The 23937-nt window shown below is 44.3% G+C and overlaps 1 protein-coding gene across 1 annotated transcript in view; it reads right to left on the bottom strand.

Moving 5' to 3' along the window:
* Positions 1 to 23937, bottom strand: part of LOC140492209 (A disintegrin and metalloproteinase with thrombospondin motifs 19-like) — a 538786-nt gene that overhangs the window by 67418 nt on the left and 447431 nt on the right. The window contains 1 exon segment of the mRNA XM_072591100.1: positions 10113 to 10317. Coding sequence (XP_072447201.1) covers positions 10113 to 10317 — 205 coding nt within the window.

Below are 23937 nucleotides of genomic sequence, written 5' to 3'. Positions count from 1 at the left end.
TCCTTTTTCTTTTTTACATATTCAGCTGGAAAATTGAATGCCCTTGAATATTGAGTAACCTCCCTACATAGCTGGCAAGTCATATTCATTTATTTCTAGGGTGTAGGTTTGCTCGCTGAGCTGTAGGTTTGATATCCAGATGTTTCATTACCTGGCATTTATTTCTATTTATACTATCACCTCATCTATCTTGTTACAAGTGCTGCATGTATTCAGGGAAAAGGAATGAAGCTTCACTTTTTACTGATTTGGAGGAGCTGGTGTTGGACTGGGATCACACATGTTAAAAGTTAAAAATCACACATGGCCTCAAATGGGACCTTGGGTTCATGTCACACTAAAGGTGACCCCACTGCACTATGCACTCTCTCTCTCACACACATAGACACACACACAGACACAGACACACACACACACACACTCCTACAGATCATACACTCACACAGACCCTCTCTCATACACAAACTCTCTCTCATGTGCTCCGACACTCACACACGCACCCTCTGACAGAGTTATACTCCTTTACACTCACACACATACACATACTTTCTCACAGACACTCAAAACCCCTGCACACACGCACCCACACACACATACGCACATATAAGTTTGTGGGGTGAATTTGTACTTGCAGGATTACATTTTATTTTGCTCAACAACTGCATGAATCCATGTAAGATGCTGTAAATCCCTTTTTTAGATTAGAATCAGTCTGACCATTGGGGCACAGACAACCTCACACAGGGTATGGTCATTGTTGCAGAAAGTGTATATCTGGGGCTGGGGCTGGGACTGGGACTGGGACTGGGGCTGGGGCTGGGACTGGGACTGGGGCTGGGGCTGGGGCTGGGGCTGGGGCTGGGGCTGGGGCTGGGGCTGGGGCTGGGACTGGGACTGGGACTGGGGCTGGGGCTGGGGCTGGGGCTGGGGCTGGGGCTGGGGCTGGGGCTGGGGCTGGGGCTGGGGCTGGGACTGGGGCTGGGGCTGGGGCTGGGGCTGGGACTGGGACTGGGACTGGGACTGGGACTGGGACTGGGACTGGGACTGGGGCTGGGGCTGGGGCTGGGGCTGGGGCTGGGGCTGGGGCTGGGGCTGGGGCTGGGGCTGGGGCTGGGACTGGGACTGGGACTGGGGCTGGGACTGGGGCTGGGGCTGGGGCTGGGGCTGGGGCTGGGGCTGGGGCTGGGACTGGGGCTGGGGCAGGGGCGGGGACTAGGGTTGGGACTGGGGCTGGGACTGTGGCTGGCGCTGGGACTGGGAGTGGGGCTGGGGCTGGGGCTGGGGCTGGGACTGGAACTGGGATTGGGGCTGGGGCTGGGGCTGGGACTAGGGTTGGGACTGGGTCTGGGGCTGGGGCTGGGGCTGGGGCTGGGGCTGGGGCAGGGGCTGGGGCGGGGACTAGGGTTGGGACTGGGTCTGGGGCTGGGGCTGGGGCAGGGGCGGGGACTAGGGTTGGGACTGGGTCTGGGGCTGGGGCTGGGGCTGGGGCTGGGGCTGGGGCTGGGGCTGGGGCTGGGGCTGGGGCAGGGGCGGGGACTAGGGTTGGGACTGGGACTGGGACTGGCTGCTGGCGTTGTATGGCAGAGGGTATCATGATAGTTGTGGAGTAGTTGGATGTGGCACAGTGGGAGTTACAAGCAAGGGTGGGAGGGGTGTCACTAAAAGTGAGGTTGTCTGTAACCTCATGAATGGGAGGGATTTGGACAGCAGGATGATTGGAGTATTAGCATTGAAGTCAACATAGAGTCACAGAGATGTACAACAAGGAAACAGAACCTTCAGTCCCACTCGTCCATGCCAACCAGATATCCCAACCCAATCTAGTCCCACCTGCCAGCACCCGGCCCATATCCCTCCAAATCCTTCCTATTCATATACCCATCCACGTGCCTTTTAAAAGGTGCAATTGTACCAGCCTCCACCACATCCTCTGGCAGCCCATTCCATACACGTACCACCCTCTGTGTGAAAAAGTTGCCCCTTAGGTCTCTTTTATATCTTTCCTCTCTCACCCTAAACCTATGCCCTCTAGTTCTGGACTCCCCCACCCCAGGCAAAATACCTTGCCTATCTACCCTATCCATGCCCCTCATGTTCTTATAAACCTCTATAAGGTCACCCCCTCAGCCTCCGATGCTCCAGGGAAAACAGCTCCAGCCTATACAACCTCTCCCTATAGCTCAAATCCTCCAACCTTGGCAACATCTTGTAAATCTTTTTGAACATGGATAGGATCTGTGGAGGTTCCAGTGCGACGCAGTGACAAAAGTGAGAAGGCAATGTTGTTGGAAGGAAATGAGGAGATCATGGTGGGTGCCTGCAGGTATGGTCAAACATATTTTTCGCACATGAAAGCTAAATTCAGTGCCATTGGTTAAAAAGATAACAGTCAAAGTGAGAGGTGTTGTTTGGAGATTATTATACTTTTCCAATTTAAGTGGCATCCTAATAATCATGGTTCCTGCAGATGAAGAACTATGTTCAGTGGGCTCCGTTCCCAATGAAACCAGCATAGCTTCACAATGCATTTCATTTCGCAGCAGAGAGCGGCGGGAGCTGGGCGGAAGTTCAGACGGAGCGCAAAGCTGGTCGGGAAGGTAAGTGATTGTTATTAGAGTGGGTGTGTTCTAAACCCCAGGTCCTACAAAGTAGGGTCTCCCTCCCTCCCTCCTCCTCTAACCTTAATTAAGAGTCCACAGAGTTGCCATAGGAAGAGGGTCTAAGGAAGTTTAGATCGAAGAGTGAGGCTTCAGCTCAGGAATCTTGATAAGGAGGTTGAGTAAAGAGATTACGCCACAGTTGAAGAGGGTGAAGACATGACTGCTCAGCTGGTTCAGTGCGCTACGTGTTTGATGTGGCAAGTCAACGACTCTGGTGTGTCTGGCTCGTATATGTGTGGAAAGTGTGCGCACATTCAGCAATTGACCGAGCATATTGCAGCACTGACGAAAGAACTCGAAGACCTTAGGCTCATCCGAGAGAACGAGATCTTTCTGGACAAGACCTTCAGTGATGTTATTACACCAATCATGCCAGAAGAGAGCAGAAGAGTGCAGACGATGAGGAAGGCAGAGAGGAGACAGGTGCAAGAGACGCCGGGAGAAGTACCTGTCAGGAACAAGTTGAAGCTTTTGGAAACAGTAGAGTCTGATGACACTACCAGTTCGCAAGGCGGCCATGTTTGTCAATCAAAAGTTGCTGCAGAAGCAGAGCGGAAGAGTCAGACATCGCATAGAGCCGTGGTAATAGGGGACTCCATCGTGAGAGGAACTGACCGGGGTTTTTGTGGCAGCAGACGGGATTTGAGGATGGTGTGTTGCTTTCCTGGTGCTAGAGTGAAAGACATCGTGGACAGAGTGCAGGACATCCTCAAGGACGTGGGTGAAGAGCCCGAGGTGGTGGTACACGTCGGCACAAATGATGTCGGGAAGAAGAGGAGGAACATACTACAGCGAGACTTCGCAGAACTAGGAAGAAGGCTAAAAAGCAGGACGTCCAAGGTGGTTATCTCCAGTTTGCTTCCAGTTCCTCGGGCTAGTGTGGCCAGAAACCGGGAGATAATGGACTTGAACGTGTGGTTGGGGAACTGGTGCAGGAAGCAAGGTTTCAAGTTCTTGGATCACTGGGGTATATTTTATGGTAACCATAAATTCTACAAGAGAGACGGCTTGCACCTTAATAGATCAGGGATCAGCATTCTGGCAGGCAGGTTTTCTGCTGCAACACCGCTACATTTAAACTAAGTAGCGGGGGGGAGGGGACAAGCTGGATGTTTAAAAAGGAAATTGAAGGGGTAGTTAGAACAAGAGAAGTCAAGAAAGACAACTGTATCAAGGAGGCAGAAAACTGGAAAAGGCATCATGCTGTAAAGTTGAGTGAAATAAGGGTTGAGGGGAAGGGTGAGAGCAGTAACAAATTAAAAATTCTATATATGAATGCACGAAGCATTAGACACAAGGTGGATGAGCTTGAGGCTCTTTTGGAAATTGGCAGATACGATATTGTGGGGATAACTGAGACGTGGCTTCATGGGGACAGGGCCTGGGAAATGAATATTCAAGGCTACACGTGCTATCGTAAGGATAGACTGACGGGCAGAGGGGGTGGGGTGGCCTTGTTGGTAAGGGAGGATATTCAGTTCCTTGCGCGGGCGGACCTAGAGTCAGGGGATGTAGAGTCAGTGTGGATAGAGCTTCGAAACACTAAGGGTAAAAAGATCCTCATGGGAGTCATCTACAGGCCCCCAAACAGTAGTCTGGATGTTGGAGGTAAGTTGAATCAGGAGCTGAAATTGGCTTGTCGCAAAGATGTTACTACAGTTGTTATGGGGGATTTTAACATGCAGGTAGACTGGGAGAATCAGGATGGTATCGGGCCTCAAGAAAGAGACTTTGTGGAGTGCCTCAGAGATGGATTTTTAGAGCAGCTGGTGCTGGAGCCGACCAGGGATAAGGCGATTCTGGATCTGGTATTGTGTAACGAACCAGAATTGGTCAGGGACCTCGAAGTGAAGGAGCTATTGGGAAGTAGTGACCATAATACAATAAGCTTCAATCTGCAATTTGAGAGGGAGTGGGTACAATCTGAAGTGACAATATTTCAGTTGAATAAAGGGAAATATGGAGCTATGAGGGAGCAACTGGCCAAAGTTCAATGGTTCAATACCTTAACAGGGAAGACCGTGGAGGAACAATGGTGGATATTTCTGTGTATAATGCAGAAGATGCAGGATCAGTTCATTCCTAAAAGGAAGAAAGATCCCAGGAGGAGACATGGGCAGCCGTGGCTGACGAGGGAAGTAAAGAAACATATAAGGTTAAAAGAGAAAAAGTATAACTTAGCGAAGATAAGCGGGAAAACGGAGGACTGGGAAGCTTTTAAAGAACAACAGAGGATTAGTAAGAAGGAAATACGCAGAGAAAAAATGAGGTACGAAGGTAAACTGGCCAAGAATATAAAGGAGGATAGTAAAAGCTTTTTTAGGTATGTCCAAGGCAAAAAAATGGTTAGGACAAAAATTGGGCCCTTGAAGACAGAAACAGGGGAATATATTACTGGGAACGAAGAAATGGCAGAGGAATTAAATGGGTACTTCAGATCTGTGTTCACTGGGGAAGACACAAGCAATCTCCCTGAGGTAACAGTGGCTGAAGGACCTGAACTTAAGGGAATTTCTATTTGCCAGGATTTGGTGTTGGAGAGACTGTTAGGTCTGAAGGTTGATAAGTCTCCGGGACCTGATGGCCTGCATCCCAGGGTACTGAAGGAGGTGGCTCGAGAAATCGTGGATGCGCTGGTGATTATTTTCCAGAGTTCAATAGAATCGGGGTCGGTTCCTGAGGATTGGAGGGCGGCTAATGTTGTGCCACTTTTTAAGAAGGGTGGGCGGGAGAAAGCAGGAAATTATAGACCAGTTAGTCTGACCTCAGTGGTGGGAAAGATGCTGGAGTCTATTATAAAGGATGAAATTACGGCACATCTGGATAATAGTAACAGGATAGGACAGAGTCAGCATGGATTTATGAAGGGGAAATCATACTTGACTAATCTTCTTGAATTTTTTGAGGATGTAACTCGGAAGATGGACGAGGGAGATCCTGTGGATGTAGTGTACCTGGACTTGCAGAAAGCTTTTGATAAAGTCCCACACAAGAGGTTAGTGAGTAAAATTAGGGCGCACGGGATTGGGGGCAAAGTACTAGATTGGATAGAGAATTGGTTGGCTAATAGGAAACAAAGGGTAGTGATTAACGGCTCCATTTCGGAATGGCAGGCAGTGACCAGTGGGGCACCGCAGGGATCCGTGCTGGGACCGCAGCTTTTTACAATATATGTAAATGATATAGAAGATGGTATCAGCAATAACATTAGCAAATTTGCTGATGACACAAAGCTAGGTGGTAGGGTGAAATGTGATGAGGATGTTAGGGGATTACAGGGTGACCTGGACAAGTTAGGTGAGTGGACAGATGCATGGCAGATGCAGTTTAATGTGGATAAATGTCTGGTTATCCACTTTGGTGGCAAGAACAGGAAGGCAGATTACTACCTCAATGGTATCAAATTAGGTAAAGGGGCTGTTCAGAGAAATCTGGGTGTTCTTGTCCACAGTCAATGAAGGCAAGCATGCAGGTACAGCAGGTCGTGAAGAAGGCTAATAGCATGCTGGCCTTCATAACAAGAGGGATTGAGTATAGAAGCAAAGAGGTGCTTCTGCAGCTGTACAGGGCCCTGGTGAGACCACACCTGGAGTACTGTGTACAGTTCTGGTCTCCAAATTTGAGGAAAGACATTCTGGCTATTGAGGGAGTGCAGCGTAGGTTCACGAGGTCAATTCCTGGAATGGCAGGATTGCCTTACACGGAAAGACTGGAGCGACTGGGCTTGTATACCCTTGAGTTTAGAAGACTGAGAGGGGATCTGATTGAAACGTATAGGATTATGAAAGGACTGGACACTCTGGCAGGAGGGAACATATTTCCGTTGATGGGGGAGTGCCGAACCAGAGGACACAACTTAAAAATACGGGGTAGACCATTTAGGACAGAGATGAGGAGAAACTACTTCACCCAGAGAGTGGTGGCTGTGTGGAATGCTCTGCCCCAGAGGGCAGTGGAGGCCCAGTCTCTGGATTCATTTAAGAAAGAATTGGATAGAGCTCTTAAAGATAGTGGAGTCAAGGGGTATGGAGATAAGGCTGGAACAGGATACTGATTAGGAATGATCAGCCATGATCATATTGAATGGCGGTGCAGGCTCGAAGGGCAGAATGGCCTACTCCTGCATCTATTGTCTATTGTCTATTGTCTATTTCAACAAGATCCCTCCAAAACAGGGAACTGTAGTGCATTGTGGGCTGATTGATATCTCATGATGTATGGAGAAAATGAGGTCTGCAGATGCTGGAGATCAGATTGGAGAACGTGTTGCTGCAAATGCACAGCAGGTCTGATGAAGGGCTCCGGCCCGAAACGTCGATTCTCCTGCTCCTCGGATGCTGCCTGACCTACTGTGCTTTTCCAGCAACACAATCTCATGATGTATTCCCAGTACATGAAGTTTCTCAACACTGAGAGCATTAATAATTCGGCAGACCGAATCAATGGATGTTGCTTACAGACTTTGGGAAAAATCTTCACTGTCATCTTTTCTCATTATTGCTGTAAAAATACACTTGTGTTAAAAACTCAAAGTTTTGATGTAACTCTTTCAATTACTTTGTCGCTAAAAAGTCAAAATATCTCCAATTTATCCTTAAATTTGACATGAGTCAAATACAAATCTTTTGCAGAATAAATCTGACAGATGTGAAAATCTCTTATACTGTTTAAGAGAAAATAACAGTTGAGTTGCTTTCTATTTCAACTTGTTGCCGCTAGGTTAAGAATGTAACAGGCATCCCCATCAGCCTCAATAAATGATTTTTCCATTGAATTTGCAGAATAATTTTATGTCCATGTGTAATTCAAGGTTAAAAGGGTCAGAACATATCGTACCTAATACAACTTCCTTGCACTTCATACTGTACATAACATATCATTAAACCTTTGGAATACTATTTAGAAGCAGCTGGACCAACAATTAACTTAGATACACTGCTGTTACTTCAGCACTTACTGATATCAAATGATCTGTGTTGACACTTGCTATTTTACAAAAGAATGTTGGAAGTTCTCTGACATAAAGCATGGTTTAGACATGCAGTACACAGAAATGTAGGACTTAGAACCTTTGGCTAAGTCATCCAGGCAAGGATTTATTGAATCTTGACCTAATTTTCATGAATTTATTGCTACACTGATACCAGTTAATGTCCTTGTATAAGGTAAAAGAGTAACTGGCACCTTTCTTCCTACAATATCTCACATCAAAACACTGTCTAAACTTCAAAAGCGTAGCATTATCAGCAAAAGTGTGTTTTTATTGATCTGAGGTTGTCAAAGGTGCTATTTAAATGTAAGTTCTTTATAACTGCCATTATTAAACCAGACCGTCCTTGTAAAACAACAGGATCAACCAAACGTCTTGGAGTTTAAATTTATTATGAAGTGTTTTTTGACTGAGCTCGTGCAGCTGGAAATTAAAATGATGAGAATTCCAGGGTCACAGTATTTTTAACTGAAGGGACCCATGCCCCTTTTGCTGGAGACTAAACATCTAGATATATCTTGAATTGATTCGAGATATGCCTTCTCTTAAATCGTATAAAACCTTAACTCAACAGGTTGCCCAGATTTCCTGAACATGTGGAGAACACATATAAACAGGCAAATTGCCCGTGACAGCAATGACTTTGAACTCCTTTTTTGGCTCATGGAGTTTTTGCTTTGGTATTAAAGTACTACAGTAAGTGCTTGGGTCAAGAAGGTAAATCGGATTGGTGTTTACGTTCAGTGAGAAGTTGCCATGAGCTGGAAGTATGCGTATTGTTTCCCCTTCCCCACAGACTTATTCCCGTGCCCCTGAAATAGATTTAACTTGTTTTGAGTTGGCTGCCCTCTGGGGAGGAGGTCTCATCTCCAAGAGCTGCTAGCAAATTGGATGAAAGCTAAGAGAAAGTGACAGAGGGTGAGGTGTAGGAATCACGATGATGAGGCATCATAGGATGGAAGGACAGGTTCTGGGGGAGGGAAATGCAGGAGTGCTTGTTGTTTGGGAGGTAAAGATATTCCAATTGAAACAGAGGATCCATAAAAAAGGCAGCCTCTTTCCACTTCCTGCCCAAAGCCCAAAGTGGGTCACCTGCTTCATTTCCAACATATAACCATGTCTCTGCCAAACATACAAAAACAGAAATTGCTGGAAAAGCTCAGCAAGTCTGGCAGCATCTTTGGAGAGAAGTCAGAGTTAACATTTCAGGGATGAGTGATCCTTTCTCAGAACTGCCACATGTACAATTGTTGTGGGGGCATGACAGGTGGGTAGACAGTAGGCACATTGTGCATGGGCTGTTTATGTGCGGCCGTGTCTACAGCCTCACCTCCTTGGGGAATGGTGAACATACCATACCATTTTATCTTTCTTCTTCAGAACTAATGTGAGGTTGGATTATTCTACAAAAATGACAGAGACTCACAAAATCTAGTGGGAGTTATATTAGCTGTGCTGTACTTTAGTAACCCATTACTGTGCTGGGCGTCATTGCTGCATGATAGTAAAAACATGGTGTACACAATTACTCTCCAGAATTACATGTAAGAACCACTTGATTCCTACAAGATCACATAACAATTGGTTCTGCAGGAAATTTTGAAAATAGTGACAAATTCCAAAGTTCTGTCACAATGTATGATTAATAAATAAAATTTGTGCAAAGTATTGCTGATTCCTTAGTGTCTGGCATTTGGCTTCAATGCAGTTGCAATATATTAATGAAATCAGCATGAATTGTTTCAATGGTATGAATTGACACCTTTCATTGTAGCATTTCAGCTGGAAATGGGATCATAAAATACTGTAGACTTCTGATAAACAGACATGACACAAGCACACACTGCTGACCACTTGCTCCTGATGGAGTATAATCTGCAGAAATTAATTCAGTGTTGACTCATGCCTCGACACCCAATGTCATTAATTTGCAGGCCTCATGTACATCCTGGTGTAACAGTCTGGTGCCTGGCTGAAACATCAGGTGCTGCACAGAGGCAGCTACCAGAATGTCAATAAGGTGCTGAGTTTTGGGGACACAGGTGTCACAGGCTCTTACACTAAACAAGAGGCTATTGATACAGCAGAAGGCCCTGTCCCATCATTTGGGCACGGCGACTCTCTCTGGATCTCACAAAATTGGGTTTCTATTTACCCAGTGAAGTCACTGTTTCTGCTTGTTCACATTTAACCAGGGGAGATGACAGAGCCAGAGCAGCCTCTGCCATACCAGGCAGTGTGGATTAAAATTATCACCATTGTTATAGGAAGAGACCCATTTTTAAAAAACCTGTGCACGGAGGGAAAAACAATAAAACACAACAAAACATTGAAATTACAGGACTCCATACAATATATAAATTGCTGAATTTTACTGGTTCATCCTTCTGGTTGAGCAATGGTATAAACGATTAACTATTTGTTAAAGAAAAACACATGCGAAAGCTCAAAAGGTTCTGTACCTCTGACCATATTCCAGCTTCCCACACTGTCAGACAGTCCTGACCTTCACAGTGCTGGAGTGAAGTAGGTTTTGGCACAGGACAGTCACTTTCTCGAGCTCTGATGAAGGTTCCATTTCGGAGCTGCTGGGTACAGGCCACTTGTCGGCTTTGACTTCCTTTACCACACGTCCGTGAACATGGTGTCCATTCTGTCATCATCCACCTATTGAAGAAAGCATTTTGTATTATAATTCACAACTGCCTCTCATCAACAACAAAACAACCTAAATGAGCAAATACAATAATACAAGGACTTTCAAATTCTGATGAAATCTCTGGATCAGCAGGATCCAACTGATATTTTCATCTCTGCCATACAGCCAAAACTTAGCATGTAGCAAGACTAGAGTCTATCTTTGCAATGCTATTCTTCATTCTGGTGAAATGTCATGTCATATTTCATGCTAGCCCCTTTGTACTGGTGTGCAGATACAGAACCGAGATGCACAAATATTGCAACTAATTATGCATTAACATTCTGCATGAAGGAAATGAGAGCATTGTTGCTAAGGTTACAGGTGATATAAAGATAGGGGGAGGGGCGGGTAGTGTTGAGGAAACAGAAAAGCTGCAAGAGGACTTGGAGAGGCTGGAAGAGTAGGCAAAGTGGTGGCTGATGGAATTCAATGTGAGGTTATACATTTTAGTAGAAAGAATAGAGGCATAGACTATTTTCTAAATAGGGAAAAGCTTTGGAAATCTGAAGCACAAAGGGTTTGGAAGTCTTGAGTTCAGGATTCTCTTAAGGTTAACATACAGGTTCAGTTTGCAGTTATACAGGCAAATGCAATGTTCGCATTCATTTTAATAGGGCTAGAATACAAGAGCAGAGATGTACTGCCAGGCTGAATAAGGCTCTGGTCAGACTGCATTTAGAATATTGAGAGCAGTTTTGGCCCTTGTATCTAAGGAAGGGTGTGCTGGCCTTGGAAGGGGGTCCAGAGGTAGTTTACAAGAATGATCCTTGTAAAGGGATAAAGTTCTTGTTGTAGGAAGAGTGGCTGAGGACTCTGGGTCTGTAATCAATGAAATTTAGAAAGATCTGCACAGTTACTGCCTTTGCTGTTTAAATTCATGTATCGCTGGACATCAGAGTGCGTCTGGGAAAATTAACATACAGTGAAATTCACAACTGATCTTGGAGGAATCTGTTTGGGCAAAGTTCACAACACAGAATCAGATAAATTAATCGTTGTTTTAAGTGTGGCCGACAGAGAATCTGCAGTAGTGAGTAGAGTGGGTTCTTTCTTGATTATATGTTTTTGGAGATTTGTCTGTGGATTAAACTTAAAATATACACCATAACTATTAATTTAACCTGGGGCAGTGTTTTGTAGAGGAATAAGATCGTGTTATTTTCTGGGTCTGTAGTTTGTGAAGGAGCAAAAATGGCCTTTAGTACATCGATATGTACTTCTTGTCAGATGTGGGAGTTTAAAAAGAATTTAAGGGTTACTGCAGATTATATCTGCCATAAATGCTGTTGGATGCGAATCTTATCAGATCAAATGGATCAGTTGAAGAGACAGTTTGAGCAACGAGGAATTTGCAACAGCAACAGTATGTGATGGATGGCAGTTATAGGAAGTGAGGAACGTCTCAGATACAGTTACATAGATGGGTTAACTCCAGGAAAGGTAAGAGAGGTAGGCACCTAGTGCAGCAGCCTTTTGTGGATATACCCATTTCAAACAGGTATGCTGTTTTGGAAAACGTAGGGGGTGATGGATTCTCAGTGGAACATAGCATGAACAGCCAAGTTTCTGGTATTGAGATGGGCTCTAATGCAAAGAGGGGTATGTCGGGTTCCAAGAGATCAATTGTGTTAGCTCTCTAGTTCAAGGTACAGACAGACGTTTCTGTTGCCAACAGCAAAAAAAGCAGAATGGTGTGTTGTTTCCCTGGTTCCAGGATTAAGGATGTCTCAGAGAGGGTGCAGAATGTTCTCACGGGGAGAGGAGCTAGCAAGAGGTCATTGTCCACATTGGAACCAAAGATATAGGAAGGAAAAAGGTTGAGATTCTGAAGGGAAATTACAGAGAGTTAGGCAGGAATTTAAAAAGGAGGTTCTCAAGAACAGTAATATCTGGATTACTCCCAGTGCTACGAACTAGTGAGGGCAGGAATAGAAGGATAGAGCAGATGAATGCATGGCTGAGGAGCTGGTGTATGGGAGAAGGATTCACATTTTTGGATCATTGGAATCTCGTTTGGAGTAGAAGTGACCTGTACAAGAAGGATGGATTATACCTAAATTGGAAGGGGACTAATATACTGGCAGGGAAATTTGCTAGAGCTGCTCGGGAGGATTTAAACTAGTAAGGTGGGGGGTGGGTGGGACCCAGGGAGATAGTGAGGAAAGAGATCAATCTGAGACTGGTACAGTTGAGAACAGAAGTGAGTCAGACAGTCAGGGCAGGCAGGGACAAGGTAGGACTAATAAATTAAACTGCAATTATTTCAGTGCAATACATTAAGGACAAAAGGGTAACTAGGGAGAGAATAGGGCTCCTCAAAGATCAGCAAGGCGGCCTTTGTGTGGAGCCACAGAAAATGGGTAGATACTAAATGAGCATTTTGCATCAGTATTTACTGTGGAAAAGGATATGGAAGATATAGACTGTAGGGAAATAGATGGTGACATCTTGCAAAACGTCCAGATTACAGAGGAGGAAGTGCTGGATGTCTTGAAACGGTTAAAGGTGGATAAATCCCCAGGACCTGATCAGGTGTACCCGAGAACTCTGTGGGAAGCCAGAGATGTGATTGCTGGGCCTCTTGCTGAGATATTTGTATCATCGATAGTCACAGGTGAGATGCTGGAAGACTGGAGTTTGCAAACGTGGTGCCACTGTTTAAGAAGGGTGGTAAGGACAAGCCAGGAACTATAGACCAGTGAGCCTGGTGGTAGGCAAGTTGTTGGAGGGAATCCTGAGGGACAGGATGTACATGTATTTGGAAAGGCAAAGACTGATTAGGGATGGTCAACATAGCTTTGTGCGTGGGAAATCATGTCTCACAAACTTGATTGAGTTTTTTGAGGAAGTAACAAAGAGGATTGATGAGGGCAGAGCAGTAGATGTGATCTATATGGCCTTCAGTAAGGCGTTCGACAAGGTTCCCCATGGGAGACTGATTAGCAAGGTTAGATCTCATGGAATACAGGGAGAACTAGCCATTTGGATACAGAATTGACTCAAAGGTAGAAGACAGAGGGTGGTGGTAGAGGGTTGTTTTTCAGACTGGAGGCCTGTGACCAGTGGAGTGCCACATGGATCAGTGCTGGGCCCTCTACTTTTTGTCATTTACATAAATGATTTGGATGTGAGCATAAGAGGTACAGTTAGTAAGTTTGCAGATGACACCAAAATTGGAGGTGTAGTGGACAGCGAAGAGGGTTACCTCAGATTAAAACAGGATCGTGACCAGATGGGCCAGTGGGCTGAGAAGTGGCAGATGGAGTTTAATTCAGATAAATGGGAGGTGCTGCATTTTGGGAAAGCCAATCTTAGCAGGACTTATACACTTAATGGTAAGGTCTGAGGGAGTGTTGCTGAACAAAGAGACCTTGGAGTGCAGACCTTGGACCTATCATAGCTCCTAGAAAGTGGAGTCGCAGGTAGATAGGATAGTGAAGAAGGCATTTAGTATGCTTTCCTTTATTGGTCAGAGTATTGAGTACAGGAGCTGGGAGGTCATGTTACGGCTGTACAGGACATTGGTTAGGCCACTGTTGGAATATTGTGTGCAATTCTGGTCTCCTTCCTATCGGAAAGATGTTGTGAAACTTGACAGGGTTCAGAAAAGATTTACAAGGATGTTGCCAGGGTTGGAGGATTTGAGTTATAGGAAGAGGTTGAACAGGCTGGGGCTGTTTTCCCTGGAGCGTCAGAGGCTGAGGGGTGACCTTATAGAGGTTTACAAAATTATGAGGGGTATGGATAGGATAAATAGACAAAGTCTTTTCCCTGGGATCGGGGAGTCCAAAACTAGAGAACATAGGTTTAGGGTGAGAGGGGAAAGATATAAAAGAAACCTAAGGGGCAATGTTTTCACACAGAGGGTGGTACGTGTGTGGAATGAGCTGCCAGAGGAAGTGGTGGAGGCTGGTACAATTGTTACATTTAAGAGGCATTTGGATGGGTATATGAATAGGAAGGGTTTGGAGGGATATAGGCCAGGTGCTGGCAGGTGGGACTAGATTGGTTTGGGATATCTGGTCGGCGTGGATGGGTTGGACTGAAGGGTCTGTTTCCATGCTGTACCTCTCTATGACTCTATGAGAGAGATCTGATTGAAACTTACTGAGAGGGTTGGATGCAGTGACATGGACAAAATGTTTCCACTGGTAGGAGAGACTTGGACCCGAGGATATAGCCTCAGAGTGAAGTGACAACCTTTTAGAACTGAGATGAGGAGGAATTTCTTCAGCCAAAGGGTGATGTCTCTGTGGAACTCATTGCCACAGAACACTATGGAGGCCAAGTCATTGAGTGTCTTTAACATAAAGGTCGATATTTCTTGATTTATAAGAGGTTAAGGGGAGAGGGCAGGAGAGTGGAGTTGAGAACTTATCAGTGGTGATCGAATGGTGCAAGGGATTCAATAGGCTGAGTGGACTAATTCTGCTCCTTTAACTTATGGTCTTTTTGGCTCAGAATACTTAAGACCTTATTGGACCCAATATGCTCACAATAGGCTGATAATACATGCTCTTGGACTTTTGCAGCAGAGAGAATATCAGAGAAGGACTGTGAATGGATATGTTGGCAACATGAAGCAAAATGGTAATTGTATTAAAAATATTTTTCTGAATTCAGTTTTCTTGTCTTGTGTATTAAGAGGATATTTATAAGTCAGTTTTTGACAAGTGACAGAGTTTTATCTCAAGTGTTATATCGAACCATTGTATTGTTAAGCAGACATTTCTGACTGTACATTGGCCTGTAAATTCCTGCAACATTTTGGAATAATTATGGCGTGGAGCCATCTCCTTATGTAGAAATGTGGTGAACTGATTTATGGTGGTTCTATGTGGAAACTTCTATGTGGGAAAATTTCCTCAATCATTGTCACTAATGAACCTATAAGCTGTGAAGAAGCATGTCTGTCCAGTAATCCAGAATACTCAGGGAACAAATAGATTACAGAGAGAAACATTCACCTTAGGATGTGACATAGCTGCTTGTAGACCCCCATTTGCAAGCACCAAGTCTAGCTGCGTGCTGAGGTTTTACCTGCCTTAATTTTAGAATCATGGAATCCCTTACATTGTGGCAAGGAGCCATTCAGCTCATCAGTCAACACTGACCTTCTGAAAAGCTTCCCATACAGACCAAGCTATCTACCTTATCCCCATAACCCTGCATTTAGCGTGGCCAATCCAATTAACCTGCACATCTTTAGACTGTGGGAGGAAACTGAAGCACTCAGAGGAAACCCACACAGACACAGGGAGAATGTGTAAACTCCAAACAGGCAGTCGCCGGAGAGTGGAATCATTCCTGAGGCCACCCTTTTACAAAAGATAGGTCTGGCCATACTGCTGAGGAAGGCTTCAAATAGTTGGAGCATGCCAAAATCACCTGACCGTATTCATGCAGAAAAATGCCTCTCAGTGCAGGAGTCAGCAATCAGCACATAACATTCTCAAGGTCTTGCAGAGAAAGGAGATGATAGGAGTGTTTCCTGGAGCAGACTGTCAAAGTCATTTAGTAAAATGTCCCAATGTAGTAGTTGATGTTGGGTCAAGCCCTTCCTGTAAGATCCTTCCTACATGTCCAAAGTCACACCACATTGTCCTTGAGGTGCCCGTGGTGTGGAAAAGACTTGTCCAGCTTTTTTGTAAAGACACATTGCACAAAAAGGTCAGGAGAAAGATGCAGTGTTTTTTGTTGAGGTTCATCCCAAGCAATACTGTGACACAGGACTCTGTGTTCTACTTTCTGTTTCCAGAGATGCACACCATGAAAAATATCAATTACACTGAAGAACCATCAACTTACTGCAAGCTGTTCTTTGGTGCTTGACTGAAATCTGCTGGTCTACCAGTGCAAGGAGTTGTCCTTGACTAAGTGCTGTATACTTGCACATTCCAAGTTTGAGGACTACATGCTGTTGGACACAGTAAAGATGGGGGTGGGGGGGGCCTTGCTGCAGTAAACGATCTCTCTCTATGGCTTTCAAATAAAGTCCACTGAGGAGCTGAAACTGTTGAACCCTCAGGTTGTGCATTTTACAAAGAACCTATGTTGTAAATCCAGGGCACTGAAAGTGTATTGAGGCAGCGCAGAGTGAAACAGGGCATATGAAGAACTTCCTATGTCATGCACATTCTGTTATTCCGATCTGAAATGCCTTCAGATTGGGCTGTATACCAGACACTGTGTTTTGTAAACATGAAATCTATAACAATCACATCAAGTGGAACACAGTGTTTGGGATAAGATGAATTTTCTTACTAATATTAATAGTCAAGCTGAATTATTGTGCAATGTATTTTCATGAATGTTATGAATAAAATAAATTTTTGAAGAAAATACACTTTAGAACAAGCTAGACTCCCAGCAAACTGAAGTTTGAGTGAAAAGTTGCCACTATTTTCAAGTAAGTGCTTCAAACTCCCCTGCAGTTTCCATTGCCCTGCCCTTATACCTTACACTCATTTACTGATTTATACCAAAAATATATCAGCGCAGAACAGCCTGAAACCATCCAATGTTGTCACAACTGAGATTTATTGCTGATTTGGAGATGCCGGTGTTGGACTGGGGTGTACAAAGTTAAAAATCACACAACACCAGGTTATAGTCCAACAGGTTTAATTGGAAGCACTAACTTTCGGAGCGCTGCTCCTTCATCAGGTGGTTGAGTCATCTGATGAAGGAGGAGCTCTCCAAAAGCTAGTGCTTCCAATTAAACCTATTGGACTATAACCTGGTGTTGTGTGATTTTTCACTTTGAACACTTTTTTTTGCGATTTTTTTATCTTGTTCAGACTTGCACAATATGCAACTGAAGTACTATTAGTCTGAGTGATTCACACGTTCTTTGCCTTATTCAGTATGAGGTTCAATAGGGCTAGGCAGCTGGCCTTTCCAACAGGCATATCCCACAGTGACGGAATGAAACAGCACTGCAAAGATTCAGATACTGATAGCAGACTCATGACTGTTGCTGATGAAGTTTTGGACTTGGTTTTATTTGTTGATATCGGCAAAAAGGAAATTTAGATGAGAGTTCCCATTAGCCTGATTGGTGTAAAAATTGGCATAAATTTTGATGTCAATGGAATGAAGGAGTTCTGGACCATTCATACATTACTGTCATGTGTGGACACTGGTGGAAGGATACTCTCTAGTTAGTCTTCTTGATCTTTGATTTCCGAGGTATTCTCATTTCCTGCTCCTGTGTAATAACACTTGCAGAGTGGACACAGCTTGAAGGAATTTTATAAACATTCAAAGACCATGAACACAACCAGACTGCTGAGGGAAGGTATTCAGAAAACATGCCCTGTCACTTTACATGATTAAACTGAACTCCGGGTAGTTCTGGAATTTACCATAGAATTTCTGAGATAACCCTTTTAATCCTCACTTCTGTTACTTTCGCACATGCATCATGTTCAGTTGGGTGCATCTTCTGACTGCACCTACTTATCCCAGTATGTGTTATAGGACTGGTGCAACTCTGATTTCCTGGATGTATGCCCCAATCTAGTCCATGACCTCAAGAGGACATCACTCCTACATAGAAATAACTAGGATTTCAGACAGGAGACATGTTTTTACTGGCTAGTTGATTCTGTTTGGATAGACTGTGCTCTCATGATAGATATTTAAGATGATTCAAATATGCATTCATTTTGTAAAGAATTAAATTTTTCAGTAAAATCAAGACTCTTTGTAGATTTGGCACCTTAATGACAAAGCAACATTGCACAATGTGAGAAAGATGCTCAATAAATTGATGTTGATACAACATACTTCAGTACAGATTCTTAAAAGAGGAGTCAGCACCAAGCCTCTTTTAAATGGTAAAGATGAATATATGTACCCCAAGTGACTGTCTCAATACCACTGCTGTTGGAACCTGACCATTTACATTGTCTCTAATGCTGATCTGACCATTAGCAAATCTGAGGCACATGTTGAGACAAAGCAGAGAGAGATGTTCCTTGTCTGACAGTGACCTGTAGCATTTCAGTGAATCAGCTTTTCAAAATGGACAGGCAGTCATACAGCACCAAAAGGACCCTTCAGCCTAAAGAGTATTGGCAATACTCCCACTAAAGGCTGTCTAATTTCCTGCACTCATCCCATATCCTTGAATGTTATGATATTTGAAGTGCTCGTCCAAATATTTTTTAAAGGTTATAAGGTTTCCAGCCTCCACTATCTTCTCAGGCAGTGCATTCCAGATTCCCACCACCCAGTGAATGATAAGGTTTTGTCCTAAATCCCCTTACTCTAAAACTATGCCCTCTCGTGATCAACTCCTGAACCGAGGGGACCAGCTGCTCTCTATTCACCATGTCCATATCCCTCAGAATCTTATACACTTCAATCATGTCCTCCCTCAATCTTCTCTGCTCTGAAGAAAACAATCCAAGCCTATCCAGTCTCTCCTTATAGCTCAATTTCTCTACCCCAGGCAACATCCTGGTGAACATCCTTTGTACCCACCCCTGGTGCTATCCTTCCTGTAGTGAGATGACCAGAATTGCACATAGTACTCCAGCTGTGGCCTAACCAATGCTCTGTACAACTCCAACATTACCTCCTTGCTCTTATACTCTATGTCATGACTAACGAAAGCAAGTGTCCCATATGCCTTCTTAACAATCCTATTCACATGCTCTGCTGACTTCAGTGATCTGTGAATAATTACCCCATGACCCCTCTGCTCCTCTAAGCTACCCAGTGTCAAACCATTCATTAAATACTCCCTCATCTTGTTGCTTCTTCCAAGGCGCATCACCTCACATTTATCAGGGTTAAATACCATCTGCTATTGGTCTGCCCATCTGACCAACCCATTGGTATCTTCCTGTTACCTACAACCATCTTTTTTGCTATTAACCACTTGATCAATCTTGCGAATTTGCTTAATATTCCCTGCACATTTTCATCTACATCATTTATGCATATAACAATGAGGGTCCCAGTGCTGATTCTTGTGGTGTATACTGCTAGACACCTAAACAGCCTTCTACCACTACCCTTTGTGTCCTGTTACTAAGACAGTTTCTGATTCATCTCACCAAGATTCCCTCAATTTAATTAACCTTAATTAACCTTCTTGATCAGTCTCCCATGTGGGACCTTTCAAAAGTTTTGTTAGAATCCATATAGAACATAGAAATAGAACATAGAACATAGAACAATACAGCACAGAACAGGCCCTTCGGCCCACGATGTTGTGCCGAACTTCTAACCTAGATTAAGCACCCATCCATGTACCTATCCAAATGCCGCTTAAAGGTCGCCAATGATTCTGACTCTACCACTCCCACGGGCAGCGCATTCCATGCCCCCACCACTCTCTGGGTAAAGAACCCACCCCTGACATCCCCCCTATACCTTCCACCCTTCACCTTAAATTTATGTCCCCTTGTAACACTCTGTTGTACCCGGGGAAAAAGTTTCTGACTGTCTGCTCTATCTATTCCCCTGATCATCTTATAAACCTCTATCAAGTCACCCCTCATCCTTCGCCGTTCCAACGAGAAAAGGCCGAGAACTCTCAACCTATCCTCGTACGACCTACTCTCCATTCCAGGCAACATCCTGGTAAATCTTCTCTGCACCCTCTCCAAAGCTTCCACATCTTTCCTAAAGTGAGGCAACCAGAACTGCACACAGTACTCCAACTGTGGCCTAACCAAAGTCCTGTACAGCTGCAACATCACTTCACGACTCTTGAATTCAATCCCTCTGCTAATGAACGATAATACTCCATAGGCCTTCTTACAAACTCTATCCACCTGAGTGGCAACCTTCAAAGATCTATGTACATAGACCCCAAGATCCCTCTGTTCCTCCACCTGACTAAGAACCCTACCATTAACCCTGTATTCCGCATTCTTATTTGTTCTTCCGAAATGGACAACCTCACACTTGGCAGGGTTGAACTCCATCTGCCACTCCTCAGCCCAGCTCTGCATCATATCTAAGTCCCTCTGCATCCGACAACAGCCCTCCTCACTGTCCACAACTCCACCTATCTTCGTATCATCTGCAAATTTACTGACCCACCCTTCGACTCCCTCATCTAAGTCATTAATAAAAATTACAAACAGCAGAGGACCCAGAACTGAACCCTGCGGAACTCCACTTGTAACTGGGCTCCAGGCTGAATATTTACCATCTACCACCACTCTCTGCCTTCGACCGGTTAACCAGTTTTCTATCCAATTGGCCAAATTTCCCTCTATCCCATGCCTCCTGACTTTCCGCATAAGCCTACCATGGGGAACCTTATCAAATGCCTTACTAAAATCCATGTACACTACATCCACTGCTCTACCCTCATCCACATGCTTGGTCACCTCCTCGAAGAATTCAATAAGACTTGTAAGGCAAGACCTACCCTTCACAAATCTGTGCTGGCTGTCCCTAATCAAGCAGTGTCTTTCCAGATACTCGTAAATCCTATCCCTCAGTACCCTTTCCATTACTTTGCCTACCACAGAAGTAAGACTAACTGGCCTGTAATTCCCGGGGTTATCCCTATTCCCTTTTTTGAACAGGGGCACAACATTCGCTACTCTCCAGTCCCCTGGTACCACCCCAGTTGCCAGTGAAGACGAGAAGATCATTGCCAACGGTACTGCAATTTCCTCTCTTGCTTCCCACATAATCCTAGGATATATCCCGTCAGGCCCGGGGGACTTGTCTATCCTCAAGTTGTTCAAAATGTCCAACACATCTTCCTTCCTAACAGGTATCTCTTCTAGCTTATCAGTCCGTTTCACACTCTCCTCTTCAACAATACGGTCCCTCTCGTTCGTAAATACTGAAGAGAAGTACTTGTTCAAGACCTCTCCTATCTCTTCCGACTCAATACACAGTCTCCCACTACTGTCCTTGATCGGACCTACCCTCGTTCTCGTCATTCTCAGGTTTCTCACATACGCATAAAATGCCTTGGGGTTATCCTTGATCCTATCCGCCAAGGATTTTTCATGCCCTCTCTTTGCTCTCCTAATCCCTTTCTTCAGGTCCCTTCTGGCTATCCTGTATCCCTCCACTGCTCTGTCTGAACCCTGTTTCCTCAACCTTATGTAAGCCTCCTTCTTCCTCTTTACTAGACATTCAACCTCCCTCGTCAACCAAGGCTCCCTCACACGACCATTTCTTTCCTGCCTGATCGGTACATACATATCAAGGACACGTCGTATCTGCTCCTTGAAAAAGTTCCACATTTCCACCACATCCTTCCCTGACAGCCTATGCTCCCAACGTATGCTCCTCAAATCCTGTCTTACAGCATCGTAATTTCTCTTCCCCCAATTGTAAAATCTACCTTGTTGTGCGCACCTATCTCTCTCCATAACCAAGGTGAAAGTCACAGAATTGTGGTCACCATCACCAAAATGTTCACCCACTAACAAGCCCACCACTTGTCCCGGTTCATTACCGAGTACCAAATCCAATATGGCCTCCCCTCTGGTTGGACACTCTACATTAACTGAACTTCTCTCATCCACACACTTGGTCACATTTTTGAAAAGTTGTTAGGCATGACTCCCTCTGAGAAAGTCATGTCGTCTATTCCAACTAACATATGCCTTTCCAAGTGGGTATTAATTTGCTTCTTCAAAATTTTATCAAATAGTTTCCCTACCACTGACATGATACACACCGGTCTGTAGTTTCCTGGTTCATCTCTACCACCCCTCTAAAAAAGTGGAACCACATTTGCCATCCTCCAATCCTCTGGCACTTCCTCCTTGGCCAGAGAGGAATTAATAACTTGTGTCAGAATCTCTGCAATTTCCTGCCTTGCCCCCCCACAGCAGTCTGGGATACAATTCATCCGGGCCAGGGGATTTGTCTGTTTTTCTAACAGAGCCTCCAAGACCTCCCATTCCTATGTCAAACTGCGGAAGCTCCTCACACTCCCTTTTCCTGAATTCTGGGCATACATTCTCCTTTTCCAGAGTGAAGACTGAAGAGAAGGATTCATTTAACTCCCTTCCAACATCCTGTGGCTTCACACAGAGATGCTTCCTTGATCCCTAATGGGCCCTACTCTTTCCCTGGTTAACTTCTTCCCTTTAATGTATTTATAAAAATCCTCACGATTCTCCCTTATCCTGTTTGTGAGTCCTTTCTCATGCCCTTTTTTTGCTTTTCTAATTGCTTTCTTATGTTCTCTCACATTCTTACACAATTTCTAGAAGTACATTCTTCAATGTTTCTTGATCACTCATGTCATGAAAGTTTTTTGCAGCTGTCACCCACAAACCAAACTAATACATTATCATGTTGTTGGAGGATATGAGTAAGAAAATTAACCATCCTGGTATGTGGCTATGGCTAATGGAGATGCTAGGCCTGAAAAAAAACTACAAGGCGAATTGCTTTCAATCATTCTTATTTCAAAAAGATAAACAAGTGCAGTCAATACTGTTCAGAGATGTTGCTTTCAACAATGGGCATTGACTGTCATAAACCTGCCATTTCAACTCTTTTGTTTGCCTCCTGAGATATATAAAATGAAACATGTTTTAGGGTTTAGCTGCAAACATCCTTAAGAAAATTCAGAAAGCTGATACTATTTCAGTATGCAGTGTGAAGTTAAAGTGACCTTTCTCATTTGGACACTTTCATGCTGATTTAAAACACTACTCCCAGAGAATGGAATCAAACAGGAAGCATGCAGGATGCCTCGATACACCAGATATAAAATGATTGTTAACTAATAGGAGATTACTACTTGTGAAACCAGTAGTTTTGACACAATAGGTATTTGATGAAAACTGCTACTCATCATAGTCATGAAATAAACAGAGTACTGATAACTGCAAAGGCACAAGAGCTACTCTAAAACAGAACAAAAACAATGAAACAAAGAGACTTCAAAACTGCATTTGAAGTGCAGGCTTAGGCTGACAGCTCCTAATTACTTAAGGTGTTCTGCTGTAGTCTTCGATATTTGTGATTTGACCATTAATTAAGTCAATAGTTTATCATTATGCAAAGACACTCTGCATGTTCCAGTGAATTAAAGGAGTTGTGCCTTAACGGAAGGAATTTACCATTTTGTTTTAGTCAGGAGACAGCAAGGGCCGTCAGCATGTTACCTCGAAGTGACAAAGTACTTCCGGGTTCTTAAACATTTGACATAATTGTGGTTTTGTCAATAGGGGAAAACTATTATTTCACAATTTGAACAAAATCTTAATTCGCCCTACGAGAACATTCATCTACTACAAGCCCACTGACTCCCACAGCTACCTGGACTAAATTTCCTCCCACTATGCCTCCTGTAAAAACACCATCCCTTATTCCCAAATACTCTGCCTCCACCACAACTGTTCCCAGAATGACTAATTCCACCACAGAATATCCCAAATAGCCTCAATTTCCTCTCCCACATGGATGACGATGCCCTCCAGCACATCTCCTCCACTTCCCACACCTCTGCCCTTGAACCCCACCCCTCTAATCGCAACAAGAACAGAACCCCCACTGGTCCTCACCTTTCACCCACCAACCACTGTATACATCGCATCATCCTTTGCCACTTCCACCACTAGAGATATTTTCCTCCC

Source organism: Chiloscyllium punctatum, chromosome 2 (assembly GCF_047496795.1).
Source record: "Chiloscyllium punctatum isolate Juve2018m chromosome 2, sChiPun1.3, whole genome shotgun sequence".
Lineage (NCBI taxonomy): Eukaryota > Metazoa > Chordata > Chondrichthyes > Orectolobiformes > Hemiscylliidae > Chiloscyllium > Chiloscyllium punctatum.
Note: the sequence above shows the minus strand (reverse complement) of the source record. Positions and strands in the feature narration are given on the sequence as shown.